Source organism: Nicotiana attenuata, unplaced genomic scaffold (genome assembly GCF_001879085.1).
Source record: "Nicotiana attenuata strain UT unplaced genomic scaffold, NIATTr2, whole genome shotgun sequence".
Classification (NCBI taxonomy): domain Eukaryota; kingdom Viridiplantae; phylum Streptophyta; class Magnoliopsida; order Solanales; family Solanaceae; genus Nicotiana; species Nicotiana attenuata.
This window is the reverse complement of record NW_017670369.1, coordinates 317,947-340,556: the sequence shown is the minus strand read 5'-3', so window position 1 is coordinate 340,556 and position 22,610 is coordinate 317,947. Positions and strand designations below refer to the sequence as shown.

Below are 22,610 nucleotides of genomic sequence, written 5' to 3'. Positions count from 1 at the left end.
CTTAGGTATAGTGGCTGTGGTGTGGGATGGTAGAGTAAGGTCATGTCCTCGAGGGGTATCGGGGGTGAGTAGGGGGGTGGGGAGGGGGTTAGGGGTTGGGACGAGAGGAAAGGAGGGTAAGGGGAAAGAGGGAGCCTGTAGATTGAGGATCGGGTCGTAGAACATAGGCACGCTGACGGGTAAGTCTATTGAGTTGGCAAAGATTCTCCAGAAGATAAAGGTTAATATAGCTTGTGTCCAGGAGACTAGGTGGGCAGGGACGAAGGCGAGGAACGCGGATGGGTATAAGTTGTGGTATTCTGGAGTCGTGAGGGGTAAGAATGGAGTGGGTATCTTGGTGGATAGGGATCTTAGAGAGTCTGTGGTTGAGGTTAGGCGAGTGAATGATAGGCTAATATTTATTAAGTTGGTGATCGGTGAGTGCACCCTCAATGTCGTTAGCGCTTACGCGCCGCAAGCGGGCTTGGATGAGGAGGTTAAGAGGCACTTTTGGGAGGGCTTAGACGAGATTGTGTGTGGTATTCCACCTACTGAAAGGTTATTTATTGGAGGGGATTTTAATGGCCATATTGGGGCGGCTGCTGGTAGTTATGGCGAGGTGCATGGTGGCTTTGGCTTTGGGGATAGGAACGGAGGAGGTACTTCGCTGTTAGACTTCGTTAAGGCTTTCGAGCTGGTGATTGCGAACTCGACTTTTCCGAAGAGGGAGGAGCATCTGGTTACTTTCCGGAGTTCGGCGGTGAAGACTCAGATCGATTACCTTCTCCTCAGAAGGTGTGATAGAGGGTTGTGCAAGGATTGCAAGGTTATCCCGGGAGAGACCCTCGCGACTCAGCATAGGCTCTTAGTGATGGACATCGGCATTATGATGAAGAGGAAGAAGAGGTATGCTCGTGGCCGACCGAGGATTAGATGGGGAGCTTTAACCAAGGATAAAGCCCAGGAGTTGGAGGGGAGGTTATCCGCTATGGGATCTTGGAGGAGTAGTGGAGACGTGAGCACTATGTGGTCGACGACGGCGAACTATGTGAGGGAGGCGACGATAGAGGTGCTAGGTGTATCGAAGGGTTTTTCTGGCAGGCACCAAGGTGACTGGTGGTGAAATGACACAGTCCAAGGTAAAGTGGAGGCAAAGAAGGTAGCGTACACGAAGTTAGCAGGGAGCACAAGCGAGGAGGAGAGGAGTGCGAATAGAGAGAGGTACAAAGTGGCTAGGAAGGAGGCAAAGCTGGCGGTCACGGAGGCTAAGAATGCAGCGTTTAGCCGTCTATGCGAGGAATTAGGGGAGAAAGGCGGAGAAAGGAAGTTGTTTTGGCTGGCTAAAGCGAGGGAGAGGAAGGCTCGGGATCTGGACCAAGTAAGGTGCATCAAAGACGAGGATGGTAGAGTATTGATGGGAGAGTCCTAGATTAAGCAGAGATGGAAGACGTACTTTTATGGTCTTCTGAATGAGGAGGTGGACTGGGATATAGCGCTAGGGGACTTGGGGCATTTGGAGAGTCTCCGAGATTTTAGGTATTGCAGGCGCATTAAGGTGGAGGAGGTCGTGGGGGCGTTGCGTAAGATGAGTAGGGGTAGAGCGACCGGGCCAGATGAAATTCCGGTTGAGTTTTGGAAGTATGTGGGTAGAGATGGATTGGAATGGTTGACTGGGTTGTTCAATGTAATTTTTAGGACGAAGAGGATGCTGGAGGAATGAAGGTCGAGTACAGTGGTACCGTTGTACAGGAACAAAGGTGATATCCAGTATTGTAACAATTATAGGGGTATCAAGTTACTTAGCCATACCATGAAAGTCTGGGAGAGGGTGGTGGAGGCGAGGGTGAGGAAGACGACGTCTATATCCGACAATCAGTTTGGGTTCATGCCGGGTCGCTCTACTACGGAAGCTATCCACCTTATTAGGAGGTTGGTGGAACAGTACAGGGATAAGAAGAAGGATCTGCACATGGTGTTTATTGACTTGGAGAAAGCGTACGATAAGGTTCCTAGGGAGGTGCTCTGGAGATGTCTTGAGGCGAAGGGCGTGCTGGTAGCCTACATACGAGCGATCAAGGACATGTATGATGGAGCTAAGACTAAGGTTAGGACGGTGGGAGGCGACTCGAAACATTTCCCGGTTGTTATGGGATTACACCAAGGCTCAGCGCTTAGCCCATTCTTATTTGCCTTGGTGATGGATGATTTGACACACCATATTCAAGGGGAGGTGCATGGTGTATGTTATTTGCTGACGACATAGTTCTAATTGACGAGACGAGGGCCGGTGTTAATGAGAGATTGGAGGTTTGGAGAAAGACTCTCGAGTCTAAGGGTTTCAAATTGAGCAAGTCTACGACAAAGTACCTGGAATGCAAGTTTAGCGCTGACTCGAGGGATGTAGGCGGGGACGTGAGGCTTGGGCCACAGGTCATCCCCAAGAGAGATAGCTTCAAGTACCTTGGGTCAATGATTCAGGGGGACGGAGAGATCGACGAGGACGTCACTCACCGTATAGGGGCGGGCTGGATAAAATGGAGGCTTGCATCTGGAGTCTAGTGTGACAAGAAAGTGCCACCGATACTCAAAGGTAAGTTTTATAGAGCTGTAGTTAGGCCGGCCATGTTGTATAGGGCAGAGTGTTGGCCGGTTGAGAACTCCCATATCCAGAGGATAAAAGTAGCAGAGATGCGGATGCTGAGGTGGATGTGCGGGCACACTAGGATGAACAAGATTAGGACTGAAGATATTCGGAAGAAGGTGGGCGTCGCCCCTGTGGATGACAAGATGCGGGAAGCGAGGCTCAGATGGTTCGGGCACGTGCAGAGGAGAAGCCTCGATGCACCGGTGAGGTGGTGTGAGCGGTTGGCCGTGGTGGGTATGAGAAGAGGTAGAGGGAGACCTAAGAAGTATTGGGGAGAGGTGATCAGGCAGGACATGGCACGACTGCACATTCCCGAGGACATGGCCCTTGATAGGAAGGCCTGGAGGTCTAGCATTAGGGTTGTAGGATAGGGGTAGTAAAGCTTTCCTTTCTTCATTCTGGGGGTGAGGCTGGGTTGGATTAGGGTTGGTCTTAAATGGCTTGCAGTTTATGTTGGACCCACACTATTCTTGTTGTTTGTCTTAGCCCCGGGCCTTAGATTATGGTTACTGTTATTGCATGTCATTCATCTTTTGGTTTTTATGTTTCTGTTACTATTATGATTTCTACTGGAGTTACTAATGAATTCTTCCTCTTGTTTTTTCTTACTTTATTTTTGTCTTTCTGAGCCGAGGGTCTATCGGAAACAGCCTCTCTGCCCCTATCGGGGCAGGGGTAAGGTCTGCGTACACATTACCCTCCCAGACCCCACTATGTGGGATTTTACTGGGTAGTTGTTGTTGTTGTCTTATCTGCTTTAATAGGTCGTGAAATTTGTTGATGTTATCTGTGAGGGTAACTATTTTGAAATTGTGGAATATGGAGCTTTGGGAAATTCTTGAAATCTTCTTTTGGCTACCGGTGCAAAAGTGGGGGATATTTCTCTTGTGATATGAACTACTTAATCCTTTTGTTGATTATGTTGTTGCTCTTCACCTTGCTTAGTACTAATTTTACGTGTTCTTGGTAACGATGAGTGTAATGCAGGGTGTTTCTGTACTGTGAGGTTGAGAGATAGTGCACTACGGGTGTCTCTTTGCTGTGAGGTTGAGAGATATCGCGTGATGGGTGTTTCGTGCTTGTGAGGAAGAGTGATATTGCACAATAGGTGTTTACTTGATATTTTATTGTTACCTTATTTTCCTTGCTTTGAATATGCATATTGAGGACTTAGCTATATATTTCCGTGGTTGTATTGAAATGTTTGTTTGGAGTTTCTTATGGAAGCTTAACTGCACATGCTTATATGTAGGCATTTTATCCTAGCCTTGCCACTACCTCGCCAGGGTTGGTCATGACACTTATAGAGTACATAGTGCCGGTTGTACTCATACTACACTTCTGCATTTCTTATTCAGAGTTTAGCATTGGACCTAGTGGTACCTAGAGGACGGTTTAACATAGCTTGTGTCACGCCCCGAACCTGGGCCTGGACATAACACGGCACTCGGTGTCTGACCACATGTGACCGAGCGAAGCAACTGGCTGACTAAATCAACATGTGATATTATTATTAGTAATCTGTATTTGTGAAACAATTCTGGAGAAAAATAAAATAACATAAACAGAAATGTAAACGAAACAACAAAAATCAATTCGAGCCCACTGAATTCATAGTGTTTCCTTAAGGAATTTAATCCCCTACTATTACCCAAGATTATGGATTATTTTTTCCCAGGATAGAACGAATTACACACTGGTGTAGTGGTACTTCAAACACCAGTATTTCAGCGAACACAAAGTTCGGTAGAAAATCACACTTACTGTTGCTTTCTTTGAAGTTAAAATATGCAGAAGAAAGGAGAAGAACTCGGAAAATTCGTATCGAAATTCTGAGCAGAATAGTCTTGTATTTATAGCCAAAGTTGGGATGAAATCTGAAGAGGTGCAACTCTTCAGAATGGGTATTTATGTAAAATGGTCACAACATAAATGGCTATTTACTCAACAATAAAGAGGGAAAATTAAGAGGGAAAATTGAAGAGTGTAGTTTAATTTTCAGTTAAACAACTGAAAAACGGATTGGATTTAATATTAATATTTATTTTAATATTTATATTCTGTTATTAGAACAAATATTTAATAACATTTCTGTTAATATTTTACTATTAACAAATAAATTTGGTCCAAAAAATTGATCAATCAATCGATCATTTGACCAAATCCGAATCCGAATCCGAAGCCGAAGCCGAAGCCGAGCCGAGCAAGCGACAACGGCGACGGCGCGAGGCTTTCCTTCTTCTCAACTCTTTAAGAGCTAGAAGAAGAGCAATTGCTTATATACCCATAAAAAACCTCTTCCTCTTCCAATATGGGACAATGTCCCTTTGCCAAGGGGGAAAACTTAAAATTTCACTTAAAAATTTCATTTCCCTCCATTTCCCATTCACCCTAGCCGAGCCGAGCGAGCGACGACGACGACAGCGCAAGGCTTTCCTTCTTCTCAACTCTTTAGAGCTAGAAGAAGAGCAATTGCTTATATACCCATAAAAAACCTCTTCCTCTTCCAATATGGGACAATGTCCCTTTGCCAAGGGGTGAAACTTAAAATTTCACTTAAAAATTTCATTTCCCTCCATTTCCCATTCACCCTATTTTAAGCATATCATATACTTAAAATCCCAACAATGATAACATACTAAATGCGGAAGATAAACTAACACATGCTGATATACTGAAAGTCTGAATGATAAAAATCAATGTGTGAAAACACTAATACAAGTCCGAAACATATCTGTAGCAACATTGCTTAACATGAAAAGCTTGTGACTCTGTCTAACTGTTACTCTAGTCTATGAATCCTCTAATGAAATACTGAAAACACTGACTGTCTGAAAATACTGAAGACTATAAGGAAATGATAATGCCCGCAAAGAATTGGGGATCACCAAATAGCTGGTACAAGAATCCTAGCGCTCTGAATCGCCAACCTGTAAATCATTACCTGCATCATGAGATGCATGCCTCGGGCAAAAGGGACGTCAGTACATTTGATTTGCACTGGTATGTAAAGCAACTGAAAGAAAGAATTATAAATACTAAAATTGAAACTAAGCTGATAACTGAGAATTGATAATTGATAACAGAAATAATAACTATTTGGACTGAAACTGAAATGATAACTGATAACTGAGCTGATAACTGATAACTGAACTGAACAAAGGAAGTAAGGATATGAATACTCCCTCTTCTGAATGATGAACAACCTGTTTATCTGAATAAGCTACCGCCTCGGGCCCAATATATATGTGCACAAGCTACGACCTCAGGCCCAAGTATACGTATACATATACATAACTACGGCCTCGGGCCCAAAATGCATAATGCATAATGCATAAACTACGACCTCAGGCCCAAACATGCATAAAGCATAAACTACGGCGTCAGGCCCAAGTATGGATAAAGCATATAAACTACGACCTCAGGCCCAAATACAGGTGTTAAACATTCAGGACCTGAGAATCAAACTGCAATACATGATAGTGAAATACTGAATCATACTGAGTTACATGATACTGGAATACTGGATCACACTGAGTTACATAATACTGGAATACTGAATAGGACTAGACTGAGACATGTATTCTTGAACTGATTATAAACACTGAAACTTCAGCTGTATATGGCATACCGAGTAATCTATACTAAGACTCGGGGGCATCAAACCCAAGTCTATATTGAATACGCATTGAGCTCACAACGTTCAAAATGAAAGTAGTGAACGAGTTATGAAGCTAGAGAATAGAAGTTCTACACCTATTCAAGGAACTAGGCTAAACTATATTTCTAAGGCAATTAGTAACGTCGTAAAAGAAACGTAGTGTAGGGAGAATCATTAACATTCCCAAAATAGAGAGTTAGCCTCACATACCTCAACTTCCTCCTCTTGAGCATAATACAAAGTTTGTCAACCCTTTCAACTTTAATCTAAATCAATACAAGTCAAAGGGATTCCATATTAGCAATAATTCTCTATTTTGGTCACTTAAGCATCTTATCAAACACTAAGTGAAAATAAAGCTTCATAGTCCTTATCAATTGTGACGACCCGGCCGGTCGTCTTAAGAATTTATGCCCCGATCCCCCATTAACTGCTTCCCCTAAGTTCATTTCTGCTATTTTGGTTTGCCGGGACGTGCGGTGTTGAGTTTCGGAGAGCTTTGGGACGCTTAGTCCCTAAATGAGAGCTTAATTGTTGAAAAGTGGTCCGTAGTTGGAACAATGTGAAGACGACCTTGGAATGGAAATCCGATGGTTCTGTTAGCTCCGTTAGGTGATTTCGGGGTTGGGAGCGTGTTCAGAATGTATTTTGGAAGTCCGTAGCTCATTTAGGCTTGAAATGCCGAAGTTTGAATTTTATAAGTTTCCGGTCCGATAGTGAGTTTTTGACCCGAGGGTCGGATTGGAATTCTGGAAGTTACAGTAGTTCCGTCATGTCATTTGGGATGTGTGTGCAAAATTTCAGGTCATTCGGACGAGGTTCTGGTAGGTTTTTGATCGAAAGCGTGTTTTGTTGGAATTTGAAGTTCTTAGGCTTGAATCTTTGATTAATTCGGGTTTCCAGCGTTGTTTTAGGTGTTTTTAAGATTGGTACAAGTTTGAATAAGGTATTAGGTGGTATTGGTGCTTTTGGTTGAGGTCCCGGGGGCCTCGGGATGATTTCGGGTGGTTAACGGAAGAATTTTGGAAGTTCAGAGGTAGCAGTTCTGCTGCTTCTGGTCTCTTTTCGCTTCTGTGGCTTGGGAACCGCAGAAGCAGAGCTGCAAAAGCGGCCTTGGTCATCGCAAAAGCAAAATTTGGACTCCTCAGCTTTTCCGCATGTGCGGAAGGTTTGACCGCAGATGCGGTTCGAACATGCGAGATTTGTACCGCAGAAGCGAAACCTGTCCCATTAAGTGAAAACCGCAGAAGCGGCTTGGTTTCCGCAGAAGCGGGACTGCAGAAGCGGTCCCTTGTCCGCAGAAGCGGAAATACCTGTTCAGAAAAGGGAAATTTGAGGGTTGAGTTTCAAAAGTTGGAAAAATCAATTGAGAGCTCGGGAGAGGGCGATTTTGAGTGGGTTTTGAAGTGAAGATCATTGGGTAACGTTTTCTTAATCCCTTCTAGTTATATTTCATCATTTTGTAGTTAAATCCATCATTAAAATTCGAATTTGGGATTAAAATTTGAAGAATTTGGTTAAAACTTCTTAGGCCAAACTATTGGGTTTTGAGTGAGCATTTGACCTTCGATTTGGGAGATTTTTATATGGTTAGACTCGTGAGAGTACGAGAGTTCTGAAAATGTGAAAATTATTCGATTCTGAGGCATTGGCCTGAAGGGCATTTTGGTCATTTCACCTAATTTCACGCCGTAGCTTTGAATTTAATAGCAAAACCAAGTGTTTGCGATGTTATTTACAATGTGTAATTGAATTGAATAGATTTGGGCCATTTGGAGTCGGATACTCGTGGCAAGAGCGTGGTTTCTAGTTGATATTGAGCCGGTTCGAGGTTAGTGGCTTGTCTAACCTTGTGTGGGGGACCTTTCCCCTTAGGACATGATCTTTGAATATTTGAATGCCTCGTACGTGAGGTGACGAGCCCGTACTTGAGCTAACTGTTGTAAACCCGTTTCTACTTGAAGTATTTAAATTGAGATTTCCTGTTTACTGGTTCATTTTAGACTGTAAGTTTATACCTGTGCTAGCTTAGAGACGCATGTTTAGCTGGCTTACTTGCTTATTTTTTTAGCTGTATTATTTGTACTCTGTGAAGCATGTTAGGCTAGAATTTACTATTACTTGTCCTGATTTTAGCATTTATTCTGAGATTATGGGTTGTTGTTGTTGTGTGTTTAATTTGGGACTACGAGACGGCTTCCCGGGAGATCCCCTGTACTTGAGATATTCTAGGCTGAGGGTGCGGGATACCAAGAGATCCCTGGCACATGTGTTTCTATATATATTGGGATACCAAGAGATCCCCGGCTTACTTATTGAGGATATCCAGAGATCCTCGGGATACCAAGAGATCCCCGGCTTACTTATTGAGGATACCCAGAGATCCTCGGGATACCAAGAGATCCCCGACTTACTTATTGAGGATACCAAGAGATCCTCGGGATACCAAGAGATCCCCCGGCTACTATTCCTTGTTGAGGGCAGTTTTCCTTGTATTTTTACCTTTGCTTTCTATTACTGTTCTTCCTTATTTACCTGGTTTAGATTCTCGCTGTAGACTTTATTTAAACTGCTTCCGTTATCTCATTATTTATTATGATTTATCTCAGTAGGGCCCTGACCTTCGTCGTTACTACCCAACCGAGGTTAGGCTTGGCACTTACTGAGTACCGCTGTGGTGTACTCATGCCTCTTCTGCGCATGTTTTTCATGTGCAGATCCTGGTACTTCCTCCCAGGCGTATCATCCTCGTGGTGGAGAGTCCTAGGTGAGACTTGAGGTATATCTGCTACGTCCACAGACCAGGAGTCTCTAATCTATTCCGGCTTTAGCAGATAGTTCCTTTCTTTCCTTTCATGTTGTTTAGACATTCTAGTGTAGAGCAGATTACTACATTCTATTAGCCTGTGTTTCCCGCGAGTTTCCGGGTTTTTGGATTTAGTTGTAGACTTCCGCATATTTTTGAGTTGTATAGGCCGAGTGGCCTTATATACAGTTGTTATTTCCGTATGTTCAGTTTTAATTAATTATTCCGCAAATGTTAATTTGTTATTCCACACTGTTAGGCTTACCTAGTTGTAGGAACTAGGTTCCATCACGACATGTTCATGGAGGGTGAACTGGGGTCGTGACAAGTTGGTATCAGAGCTCTAGGTTCATAGGAGTCACGGAACACATGCCGATTTATTAGAGTCTCGCTGATCGTTACGGAGACGTCTGTACTTATCTACGAGGGGCTATGTAACTGTTTAGGAAAAATCTTCATTTCATTTGAGTTCCTCGTCGTGCGATATTTTTGGACATCAATTCTAAACTTCTGACTTCTATTCTCTCACAGATGGTGAGGACACGTGCTACTCGAGATGATCAGGCACCCGCGCCCCTACTGCAGCCGCCAGAGGCCGAGGCCGGGGGAGAGGTCGACGACGCGCACGTGGTGCAGCCAGAGCACCTACGCGAGCTGCCACCGAGGTACCACCAGCAGATCCAGCCGAAGCCCAGGCACCTGGCACACCTACTACTGCCACTACTACTCCAGCGCTCCAGGAGACTTTCGCTCAGTCATGAGCATGTACACCACCTTGGCTCAGGCAGGGTTGCTTCCCATTGCTGGAGCCACATCCCAGGCCGGGGGAGGAGCACAGACTCCCGCCGTCCATACTCCTGAGCAGCGAGTGCAGGTTGAGCAGGCTCCCGAGATTATTCCGGCACCGCCTGCAGCACCAGTTCAGCCCGAGGATGGGTCAGCTGCTTTAGAGGACGAGCAGCGGAGACTTGAGAGGTTCAAGAAGTATGAACCCCCAATGTTCAGTGGATTAGCATCAGACGATGCCTTAGGATTTCTAGAGGAGTGTTGTCGTATTCTTCGCACTATGGGCATAGTGGAGTCCAGCGGGGTTTCTTTCACTGCTTTTCAGCTTCGGGGAGCCGCCTATGATTGGTGGCGGACTTATGAGATAGACAATCCAATCGAGGCTGCTACACTGACTTGGACCCAGTTCTCGGATATGTTTATGAGAGAGTTTGTCCCCCAGAGTCTCAGGGATGCATGGTGCGCAGAGTTTGAGCATTTGCGCCAGGGTGCTATGACTGTTTCAGAGTATGCTATCCGTTATCCAGGTTGGCCAGGTATGCACCAGCTTTGGTTGCTATAGTTCGGGAGAGAGTTCGCAGGTTCATTGAGGGTCTTATTCCACCCATTAGATCTAGCATGGCTCGAGAGTTGGAGGTGGACATTCCTTATCAGCAGGTAGTGAGCATTGCTAGGAGGATTGATGGTGTGCTTGCTAGGGAGCAAGGAGAGAGGGAGGCCAATGGGTCTCGAGAGTCGGGTCACTACTCTGGTGCCCGTACCCCATCAACAGGTCGTTATGGCAGAGGTTATTCGGGTCGCCCTGTATATTCAGCTCTTCCAGCAGCCGGCAGTACTCCAGCTCCACCTACACCTCAGGAGCCTTATTGTGCACCTCCAATTTCTAGCGCGCCTCCTGCGCGGGGTGCTTCCAGAGGTCAGTCCAGCAGACCTGGCCCTAGTCAGTCACAGGCACCGCGTCCTCCCAGAGCTTGTTACGAGTGTGGTGATACACGTCACTTGGTGAGGGATTTCCCCAGACTTGGGAGGAGCGCGCCCCCACAAACTTCTCAGCCACAGCGTGCTCCTTAGGGTTCTTAGGCCATGGTCACAGCTCCAGCTACTACCCCACCTGCCCAGCCGGCTAGGGGCGGAGGTCGGGGAGATAAAGGTCGCCCTCGCGAGAGGGGCCGGGCAAGATATTATTGTATTCCTGCTCGCACCGAGGCTGTTGCCTCCGACTTCGTCATTACAGGTATTATATTGGTTTGTCATAGAGAGGCATTGGTTCTATTCGATCCGGGCTCTACTTACTCTTATGTGTCTTCTTACTTTGCTCCGCATTTGGGTGTGCCTCGGAATTCTTTGAGTGCCCCCGTTTATGTTTCTACTCCTGTGGGAGATTCTCTTGTTGTGGATGGCGTTTATCGGTCATGTTTGGTTACTATTCATGGTTTTGAGACCAGAGCAGATTTATTGTTACTCGGTATGGTGGATTTTGACATTATTCTGGGCATGGACTGGTTGTCGCCCCATTTTGCTATTCTTGATTGTTACGCCAAGACCGTGACGCTGGCTATGCCAGGTATCCCGCGTGTTGAGTGGAGTGGTACTTTAGATCACACTCCCAGTAGAGTTATCTCTTTTCTTAAAGCCCAGCGCATGGTTGAGAAGGGGTGTGCCGCGTATTTGGCTTATGTGAGAGATGTTAGTGTTGATACCCCTTTTGTTGATTCTGTTCCAGTGGTACGGGATTATCCCAATATATTTCCAGCTGATCTTCCGGGCATGCCGCCTGATAGAGACATTGATTTTGGCATTGATCTATTGCCGGGCACTCAATCCATTTCCATTCCTCCGTATCGTATGGCTCCTCCTGAGTTGAAGGAGTTGAAGGATCAGTTGCAGGAATTGCTTGGTAAGGGTTTTATTCGACCCAGTGTTTCACCGTGGGGTGCTCCTGTTTTGTTTGTGAAGAAAAAGGACGGTTCTATGCGCATGTGTATTGACTACCGCCAGTTGAACAAGGTTACAGTGAAGAACCGTTATCCTTTGCCTCGTATAGATGATCTGTTTGACCAGCTTCAGGGCGCACAGGTGTTTTCTAAGATTGACTTGCGCTTAGGTTACCATCAGTTGAAGATTCGGGAGCCAGATATCCCGAAGACTGCCTTCAGAACTCGATATGGCCATTACGAGTTCCTTGTCATGTCATTTGGGCTGACCAATGCCCCTGCAGCTTTCATGCATTTGATGCACAGTGTGTTCAGGCCATATCTTGACTCGTTCGTGATTATTTTTATTGATGATATTCTGGTGTATTCCCGGAGTCGGGAAGATCATGAGCAGCACATGAGGACCGTGCTACATACCTTGAGGGAGAAAAAGTTATATGCAAAGTTCTCAAAATGTGAGTTTTAGGTAAGTTCTATGGCATTCTTAGGCCATGTGATTTCTAGTGAGGGTATTCGGGTGGATCCGAGGAAGGTAGAGGCCGTGCAGAGTTGGCCCAGGCCGTCCTCAGCTATAGAGATTCGCATTTTCCTTGGCTTGGCGGGTTACTACCGTCGTTTCATGGAGGAATTTTCATCGATTGCTGCCCCTATGAATAGATTAAACCAGAAGGGTGCCCCATTTCAGTGGACAGATGAGTGTGAGGCGAGCTTTCAGAAGCTCAAGACAGCTTTAACTACAGCACCAATCTTGATGTTGCCTACCGGTTCGGGGTCTTATACTGTCTATTATGACGCCTCGAGAGTTGGCCTTGGAGAAGTGTTGATGCAGGACGGTAGGGTGATTGCCTACGCGTCCAGACAGTTGAAGATACATGAAAGGAATTACCCTGTCCACGACCTTGAGTTAGCCGCCATTGTTCATGCCTTGAAGATCTGGCGTCATTGCTTATATGGAGTGCCTTGCGAGATCTATACTGATCATCGGAGTTTGCAGCACTTGCTCAAGCAAAAGGATCTCAATATGCGTCAGAGGAGGTGGTTAGAGCTGCTGAATGATTATGACATCACTATCCTATATCACCCGGGCAAGGCCAATGTGGTGGCGGATGCCTTGAATCACCGGGCGGAGAGTTTGGGGAGTTTGGCATATCTACCAGCTTCAGAGAGGCCTATGGCGATGGATGTTCAGGCCTTAGCCAGCCAGTTCGTGAGATTGGATCTTTCAGAGCCCAGTCGGGTTCTAGCTTGTGTGGTTTCCCGGTCTTCCTATTTGATTGTATTAGGGAGCAGCAGTATGAGGACCATCATTTACTTGTCCTTAAGGACAAGATTCAGCACGGAGATGCTAGGGATGTGACCATTAGAGATGATGGAGTATTGAGGATGCAGGGCCGGATTTGTGTGCCCAATGTTGATGGTCTTCGAGAGATGATTCTAGCAGAGGCCCATAGTTCGCGATATTTCATCCATCCGGGTGCCGCGAAGATGTATCAGGACCTGAGGCAGCACTACTGGTGGAGGCGTATGAAGAAAGATATAGTTGGCTATGTGTCTAGATGCCTCAACTGCCAGTAGGTGAAGTATGAGCACCAGCGCCCGGGTGGGTTACTCCAGCAGATAGAGATTCCGGAGTGGAAATGGGAGCGCATCACCATGGATTTTGTATCTGGACTTCCACGGACCTTGAAGAAGTTTGATTCCATTTGGGTTATTGTGGACCGGCTGACCAAGTCCGCTCATTTCATTCCTGTGTGTACCACTTATTCATCGGAGCGGTTGGCGGAGATTTATATCCGGGAGATCGTCCGTCTGCATGGTATTCCAATTTCTATCATTTCGGACAGAGGTACTCAATTTACATCGCGGTTCTGGAGAGCCGTGCAGTAGGAGTTAGGTACTCGGGTGGAGTTGAGCACAACATTTCACCCCCAGACGGATGGACAGTCCGAGTGCACTATTCAGATTCTTGAGGATATGCTCCGTGCATGTGTTATTGAGTTTGGAGGGTCTTGGGATCATTTCTTGCCACTGGCGGAGTTTGCTTACAACAATAGTTATCATTCCAGCATTCACATGGCGCCGTATGAGGCTTTATATGGCAGGAGGTGTAGATCCCGGTGGGTTGGTTTGAGCCGGGTGAGGCCAGGCTATAGGGCACAGAGTTAGTACAGGATGCATTGGAAAAGGTTAAGACGATTCAGGATAGACTCCGTACAGCCCAGTCCAGACAGAAGAGTTACGTGGACAGGAAGGTTCGTGATGTTTCATATATGGTTGGTGAGCGGGTTCTGCTTCGGGTCTCGCCTATGAAAGGTGTTATGAGGTTTTGGAAGAAAGGAAAGTTGAGTCCGAGATTTATTGGCCTTTTGAGATCTTGAGGCGAGTTGGGGAGGTTGCTTACGAGCTTGCCTTACCTCCCAGTTTGGCCGGAGTTCATCCGGTATTTCATGTTTTGATGCTCCGGAGGTATCACGGTGATCCGTCGCACGTGTTGTATTTCAGTTCAGTCCAGTTGGACAAGGATCTATCCTATATTGAGGAGCCAGTGGCTATATTGGACAGGCAGATCACGAAGTTGAGGTCAAAGAGCATAGCTTCAGTGAAGGTTCAGTGGCGGGTTCAGCCGGCCGAGGAGGCGACATGGGAGACCGAGCAGGATATGCGCAGCAGTTACCCTCATCTTTTCACTACTTCAGGTACGTTCTCTATGCTCGTTCGAGGATGAACGAATGTTTAAGTGTAGGAGGATGTGACGACGCTGCCGATCGTCTTAAGAATTTACGCCCCGATCCCCCATTAACTGCTTCCCCTAAGTTTATTTCTACTATTTTGGTTTGCCGGGACGTTCGGTGTTGAGTTTCGGAGAGCTTTAGGACGCTTAGACCCTAAATGAGAGCTTAAGTGTTGAAAAGTGGTCCGTAGTCGGAACAGTGTGAAGACGACCTCGAAATGGAAATCTGATGGTTCCGTTAGCTCCGTTAGGTGATTTCGGGGTTGGGAGCGTGTTCGGAATGTATTTCGGAAGTCCGTATCTCATTTAGGCTTGAAATGCCGAAGTTTGAATTTTATAAGTTTCCGGTCTGATAGTGAGTTTTTGATCCGAGGGTCGGATTGGAATTCCGGAAGTTACAGTAGTTCCGTCATGTCATTTGGGATGTGTGTGCAAAATTTCAGGTCATTCGGACGAGGTTCGAGTAGGTTTTTGATCGAAAGCGTGTTTTGTTGGAATTTGAAGTTCTTAGGCTTGAATCTTTTATTAATCCGGGTTTCCAGCGTTGTTTTAGGTGTTTTTATGATTGGTACAAGTTTGAATAAGGTATTAGGTGGTATTGGTGCTTTTGGTTGAGGTCCCGGGGGCCTCGGGATGATTTCGGGTGGTTAACGGAAGAATTTTGGAAGTTGAGAGGTAGCAGTTCTGCTGCTTCTGGTATCTTTTCGCTTCTGCGGCTTGGGAACCGCAGAAGCGGAGCCGCAGAAGCGGAGCCGCAGAAGCGGCCTTGGTCATCGCAGAAGCAAAATTTGGACTCCCCAGCTATTCCGCAAGTGCGGAAGGTTTGACCGCAGATGCGGTTCGCACCTGCGAGATTTGTACTGCAGAAGCGGAACCTGGCCCATTAAGTGAAAACCGCAGAAGCGGTCTCTTGTCCGCAGAAGCGGAAATACCTGTTCAGAAAAGGGAATTTCGAGGGTTGAGTTTCAAAAGTTAGAAAACTTAATTGAGAGCTCAGGAGAGGGCGATTTTGAGTGGGTTTTGAAGTGAAGATCATTGGGTAACATTTTCTTAATCCCTTCTAGTTATATTTCATCATTTTGTAGTTAAATCCATCATTAAAATTCAAATTTGGGATTAAAATTTGAAGAATTTGGTTAAAACTTCTTAGGCCAAACTATTGGGTTTTGAGTGAGCATTTGACCTCCGATTTGGGAGATTTTTATATGGTTAGACTCGTGAGAGTACGAGGGTTCTGAAAATGTGAAAATTATTCGATTCCGAGGCGGTGGCCTAAAGGGCATTTTGGTCATTTTACCTAATTTCACGCCGTAGCTTCGAATTTAATAGCAAAACCAGCTGTTTGCGATGTTATTTACAATGTGTAATTGAATTGAATAGATTTGGGCCATTTGGAGTCGGATACTCGTGGCAAGAGCGTGGTTTCTAGTTGATATTGAGCCGGTTCGAGGTAAGTGGCTTGTCTAACCTTGTGTGGGGGACCTTTCCCCTTAGGACATGATCTTTGCATATTTAAATGCCTTCTACGTGAGGTGACGAGCGCGTACTTGAGCTAATTATTGTAAACCCGTTTCTACTTGAAGTATTTAAATTGAGATTTCCTGTTTACTGGTTCATTTTAGACTGTAAGTTTATACCTGTGCTAGCTTAGAGACGCATGTTTAGCTGGCTTACTTGCTTATTTGTTTAGCTGTACTATTTGTACTCTGTGAAGCATGTTAGGCTAGAATTTATTATTACTTTTCCTGATTTTAGCATTTATTCTGAGATTATGGGTTGTTGTTGTTGTGTGTTTAATTTGGGACTACGGGACGGCTTCCCGGGAGATCCCCTGTACTTGAGATATTCTAGACTGAGGGTGCGGGATACCAAGAGATCCTTGTCACATGTGTTTCTATATATATTGGGATACCAAGAGATCCCCGACTTACTTATTGAGGATACCCAGAGATCCTCGGGATACCAAGAGATCCCTGACTTACTTATTGAGGATACCCAGTGATCCTCGGGATACCAAGAGATCGCCGACTTACTTATTGAGGATACCAAGAGATCCTCGGGATACCAAGAGATCCCCCGGCTATTATTTCTTGTTGAGGGAAGTTTTCCTTGTATTTTTACCTTTGCTTTCTATTACTGTTCTTTCTTATTTACCTGGTTTAGATTCTCGCTGTAGACTTTATTTAAACTGCTTCCGTTATCTCATTATTTATTATGTTTTATCTCAGTAGGGCCCTGACCTTCCTCGTCACTACCCAACCGAGGTTAGGCTTGGCACTTACTGAGTACCGCTGTGGTGTACTCATGCCTCTTCTACGCATGTTTTTCATGTGCAGATCCAGGTACTTCCTCCCAGGCGTATCATCCTTGTGGTGGAGAGTCCTAGCTGAGACTTGAGGTATATTTGCTACATCCGCAGACCAGGAGTCTCTACCCTATTCCGGCTTTAGCAAATAGTTCCTTTCTTTCCTTTCATGTTGTTTAGACATTCCGGTGTAGAGCAGATTACTACATTCTATTAGCCCGTGTTTCCCGTGAGTTTCCGGGTTTTGGGATTTAGTTGTAGCCTTCCGCATATTTTTGAGTTGTATAGGCCGAGTGGCCTTATATACAGTCGTTATTTCCGTATGTTCAGTTTTAATTAATTATTCCGCAAATGTTAATTTGTTATTCTGCACTGTTAGGCTTACCTAGTTGTAGGAACTAGGTGCCATCACGACATGTTCATGGAGGGTGAACTGGGGTCGTGACATTAATGGTGTCTCTACACCCAATTACCCATTCTCTTGATCCTAGATAAATTCTAAAATCTCAAATTTCTTATAATCAATGTCATTCTTCTTCACCCATAAGATAAACAACACCCTTAACCAATAATCAACAATCAACAAGCCAAACCTATAATTGTTCATGATTTTCTATCAAACCCATCAACTCATATCTCATGAATTTGTACTCTACAATCATTAATCCAACGGTATAATCAATTAGAGGGTGAAGATATTACATTCTTGACGTTCAATCTTCTTGAATTCGAGTTCTAGGGTTTCTTTCTCTCAACAATGATGTCCCAATCAAATATCTAATTATATGGAGGGTTTACCCATGATAATAAGATGTTGGGAAATTGAAATTTACTTAGAGTCACCCTTAGAACTTACCGTGGGTGGTGGAGGGACCCTTAAGGAGTTAGGTTTTTGAGAGTTTTCCTTTCTAGATAATGTTTTTATGTTTTGGGGCTGTGAGGGACGAAATAGGGCTTAAAAAATGACTCCCCAAGTCCGCCACCGCGCCCCTGTAGGCCTGACCCGGTCCCGACCGTAGTAAATAGAAAGAACACTGCCACACGACCGCGGTCGCGGTCTGGGCGCGGTGGGTGCGCACTGTTCTGTAAAATGGGCATAATTTCTTGCACAGAGCTCCGTTTGGGCTCCACAATATATTGTTGGAAAGATATTTCAATGACATAATACTTTCATCTTTCGTGTTTTCCCAAATCCCTTAGACATGTTCACTAGACCCTGCTGGAAGACGGACCTTCTGCAAACTTAGTCGATTTTGTCGAATCTTATGCACCTCAGTTTCCATCTTGATTTTGAAACAATTATTTTTACCCATAATCATCCCGATGGGACTGCACATGTCCAAAATATGACCTTATTAGTCCTTTAACTCATTCATACCTAAGCCGAATTTATTGGGTGTTACATTATCCCCCCCTTGGGATCATTCGTCCTCGAATGATTGTCTTGAGTGTAACTTCTGCTAACTCCAGACCTTAAACGGGTCTGGTGGAAACATGAACTTTCATTAACACTTGCATACTAAACTGAATGAATACATGACTACTGAACTGTTTATATACAATGACTACTGCATTGACTGAATATTGGTCTGTCATGGATACGTGAATACTGAACTAACATAGGTATATGAATATTGAACTGGCACAAATATTTGAGTAATCTGAGTACTAAGCTGGCATGAATGTCTAAGTATTGTAGTAACATGAGTAGCTGAGTATTGAGCTGACATGAGTATCTGAGTACTAAACTGACATGAGTATCTGAGTACTGAACTGACATACGTATCTAAGTACTGGAAACTTGAATATTATAGAATGACACGTGAAATACTGGCTGTACCACGACTAATTATGGTGGCAAACCTAACTCATAAGATAATTGACCGATCCTTCGCAAGAATCTATATGGATCAATATAGCAGGGACTATGCTTCCCCTTCTTCCTAAATCTCATAACGCTTTTCATAAGCGAAACTTTCAGAAACACCCAATCATCAACTTGAAACTCTAGGTCACTATGCCGCACTCTCGATTAGGACTTTTGGCAGCTCTGAGTCGTCTTTAAATGCTCTTGAATCAAGTTAACTTTATCTATAGTCTGATAGACCAAATTTGGTCCCAACAACTCAGCTCACCAACTTTGAACCAACTAATTTGCGATCTACACCTCTGCCCATAGCTCGCACGTGCTATCTTGATACTAGAATGGTAGTTGTTATTATTTGCAAGGTAAATGAGGGGTTTGGGATCATTTTAATTACTTTTGATACCCAATTTTTCCCCAAAATATTTTTAAAATTGTACATATACCTTCAAAATCATGCAACAATAGCAATTGGTATTTTTCCATAATTTCCTATATTTTATTAATTTACCCAGCATTTTATTTCCAATAAATACTTACAGAATTGTATCACAAGCGATCTCAAAGCATTTCTTGATTTAATTTATTATTTATGGTCCTATTTAAACCAAATTATTTCATAATTAGCCAAATTGGCATCATTTGGCTACAATTGCAATAACTTTGCAATTATAGCCCAAGCCCATGATATTATATTATTTTTTACTGGAAATTAATCATTTATATTTTTAAATATTAAGTAATCATTTTTATTAATTTCTGTGCATGAAATTTATTTTTTATAATTATGAGCTATTTTGTAAATTAGTTTAATTAATTTGAATTGGGTATTTAACAAATAGCCAATTTTATTTTCAATTTTAGCCTAATTAAATCAGACCCCAACCCAATTAAAACGGCCCTAAAATTTCAGGCCCAATACCTTATCCTACCCGACCCAATTCCTTGTCTAATCTGGACCGTTGATCAATTTTAATCAACGGTCCAGATCTCCCCTTTCCTTAATTAACCCAAAAGACTAGCCCCCCCAAACCCTCATTTCTCTCTTTCGCTCCGCCGTTACACTCTCCCCCCACCTCTCAAATTCTCTCTGCTAAACCTAGCTCCTCTCACCGGTCGTCGCCTTGCCGGGAACCACGGTGGTCTCACCACCATCCCCAGCCCCATGGCTTTCTTCCTACGCTGGTTTACTGCTACCTTGAGGTCCTCAAAGGAACCAGAGGCAGTTCAACTCACCTCCATGGTTTTTCATGTCTTTCTCAGGCCAATCATGGCATGTCCGAGTAAGATCCTGCCATCTCCGGCTAGAACCTGTGGTTTCTAGGCCGATTCTCTTTCGCTTTGGGTTATTTCTCTGAAACCCTAACTACTAGCTCTTGATTTTCTTAGATCTGTAATAGATCTGGGCATATTATGTGTTATTTTTCTTTTCCTTAAAGATTTTTCGTTTTTCCTAAAACGACTCTTCATTTTCAAAACTAGGGTTTCTTAACCCCTTTCCAAAATGACTTTTTCTCTGATTTTCAGCATTATTCTATGATTTTACTATGTTTACACGGTTTATTTAAGCTTTTCCTTTTATCTGATTCATTATGTTGAAAACCCTAAATTTCCTAGTTCTAATCCAAGGTTTCTGAGTTTGTTTGTGATAAATACGTTCAACTAATCTGTATGTTTCTCATGAACATTCTGTGATTCTATGATTTTTACCCTATGTTTGCTTGTCAGGTTTTTTGACTTCGACTATTTCTGCCTATTATGTGTTTACTCCTAGAAAATTTGTGGTTATTTCCTCTCATCAGTACCATCTCTTACTTTGAATCCCGGATTTATGTTATTCTCTACCCTATTCTTGTATGTGTTATGTTTGCTTCGTTCAGTTGCGATACTTTCCTTTGGTCATTGTTACCTTCTAAGGGAATCCCTGATTCCCTATGATTGGTATACTCTGTTCCCTATTGATTTCAACCTCTAAATATTTTGTTGGCTTATTTTGTGGTTGATTATGCTGTGAAATTGATTCTTAGACATTTTCCTTAATTAGAATTTGTCGAACCTAGCCTCTATTACATGATTTTTAATATGCTTGTTTCCTTATGTGTCATGTTCAGTATTACATGATTTCATTCCTTATTTTATCACTGCTTTTTACCGTTTGAATTTTAGCTCCTTAATTAAAGGAAGTACCTATACTGATTTGATACTAATTGATACCTAGTTCCATAATTATTGCTGAACTTTGATTCTTGCCTTAGTTTCTATATGTTTTAAAACTATAAGTACCTTGCTTTTCATTAACACAACACACGAACACATTGGTTCAAAAACTCTCTCTCACACAAAAAACGCTCTTCTGCTCTCTTTTCTCCGGTTACTTGCTATTGTTCTAAGTCAGCCAGCTGCAAGCCAAGGCTGATTACTCTACTCTCTTTCTCCTCACTTTGTGTTTTCTATCTTCTTTACTGGTATGTTCTGATTTCAATTCATGTTTCAAAAACAATATGTTTCTTTTACTGCGTCAGTTCATCCTGTTTCTAGTATGTTTTCACTTATGGTTTTGTTGTTCAACTTGCAACTAATATGTTTACTTCATCACTTTATCAACATGCTTCTGAATGTGTCCCCTCCCTTAGACTCATCATGTTTATGAAATTTTATCCCCCTCCTAGTATACCCCAATATGGCCCTTCCTTACTTATGTTTCTCTAATTTCTGGAATGAACCTCTCTGTGCAAAGTAGTTGGCTATCCATAAGTTACATGATTCTGTGTCAATTATGAAGTTCCCTAACCCGTTAGCATATTGCTGATTCTATACTTAAGTGCTCATGCAACTATGTGTTTACCTATGTGACCTATGTGTCCCCAAATCCCACTACCCCTGTTTGTGGTTGCTGAACCTGCAATAGCCCTATGCTTCTTGGTTATGTATTAACATGTTTTGGATGCCGTGTTTGGACTGTTGCTTGTTACTCTACTCTCTTTTCAAAAATTTCCTATTGAATAACTCGCCCTGTTGTTTTACAAAACTATTTCAAACAAGTCTCTTTTCAAACTGTTTTCCTACTAAAATCTTTTCAAAACTATGTCGAGCACTCTCACTCTACTCTTAGACCACTGAGTTCTGCTGCTTTTGTGTGAGCCTTGCCTTGGGACCCTTGATCTCCCTCTGAACTTTGACACCCAAAAGCTGGCCTTTCCACACTACACTTACTCTGTCTTGGCTATGAAATCTGGGTGTGAGCACTGCTCGGGATCCCTTGAGGTCCTTAGGGAACATTGACACACCCGGATATGAGAAATGCTATGAAACAATCTTGGCATTTGAGGTTCTGGAAATCTGGGCCCGTTTTCAGGCTTTCTATAGTGTAACTTCTTATTTTCATTTTCTACTTATGTAAGTCATTTCAATATTGGTGTGTAATAATTTGTTGTAAACGAATATTGGGGTTGGCTAGTGAAAATGGGAGGGTAGTTATATATGTTATCAATATCAATGGGTAGAAACCATGCCTTAGGTTTACATTTCCTATATGCGCATTAGAATCCATGTCTAAGACCAACACATTCAAAGCATGTCATGCATTAGATATCATGTTCTTAGGTTTATTGTTTCAGCATCTCATTTGACATTATTTTATCACTTAGAAATCCTGCTTTAGGCTAAATAACAACATTAACATAAACCTGTTGCTCCTGCACATCCTGAAATCATGCTGTAACTTTCTGGGCATTTAGAAATCATGCTTTAGGAATTCTGCATATCCTGAAATCATTCTGCATTTTATATGTGCATGTTAGATACCCTGTTTAGGATCTCGTTCACACTCGCTCAGTCACACCTAGTTAAACTACTTATGCATGAAAATGACATAAAACAGTCTCACGTTTAATTATCCTG

The 22,610-nt window shown here is 43.5% G+C and overlaps 1 protein-coding gene across 1 annotated transcript; it reads left to right on the top strand.

Annotated features, from left to right (window-relative positions):
- The first annotated feature begins 11,853 nt into the window (after positions 1 to 11,853).
- LOC109238482 (RNA-directed DNA polymerase homolog) lies at positions 11,854 to 12,276 on the top strand. The gene has a single exon (XM_019404952.1). It carries the CDS (start codon positions 11,854 to 11,856, stop codon positions 12,274 to 12,276), a length of 423 nt encoding a protein of 140 aa, XP_019260497.1.
- Positions 12,277 to 22,610: the final 10,334 nt, after the last annotated feature.

What these genes read in the sequence shown, in the direction of transcription:
- LOC109238482 (XM_019404952.1), top strand. Translation starts at nt 11,854, where the DNA reads ATGTGTATTGACTACCGCCAGTTGAACAAGGTTACAGTGAAGAACCGT.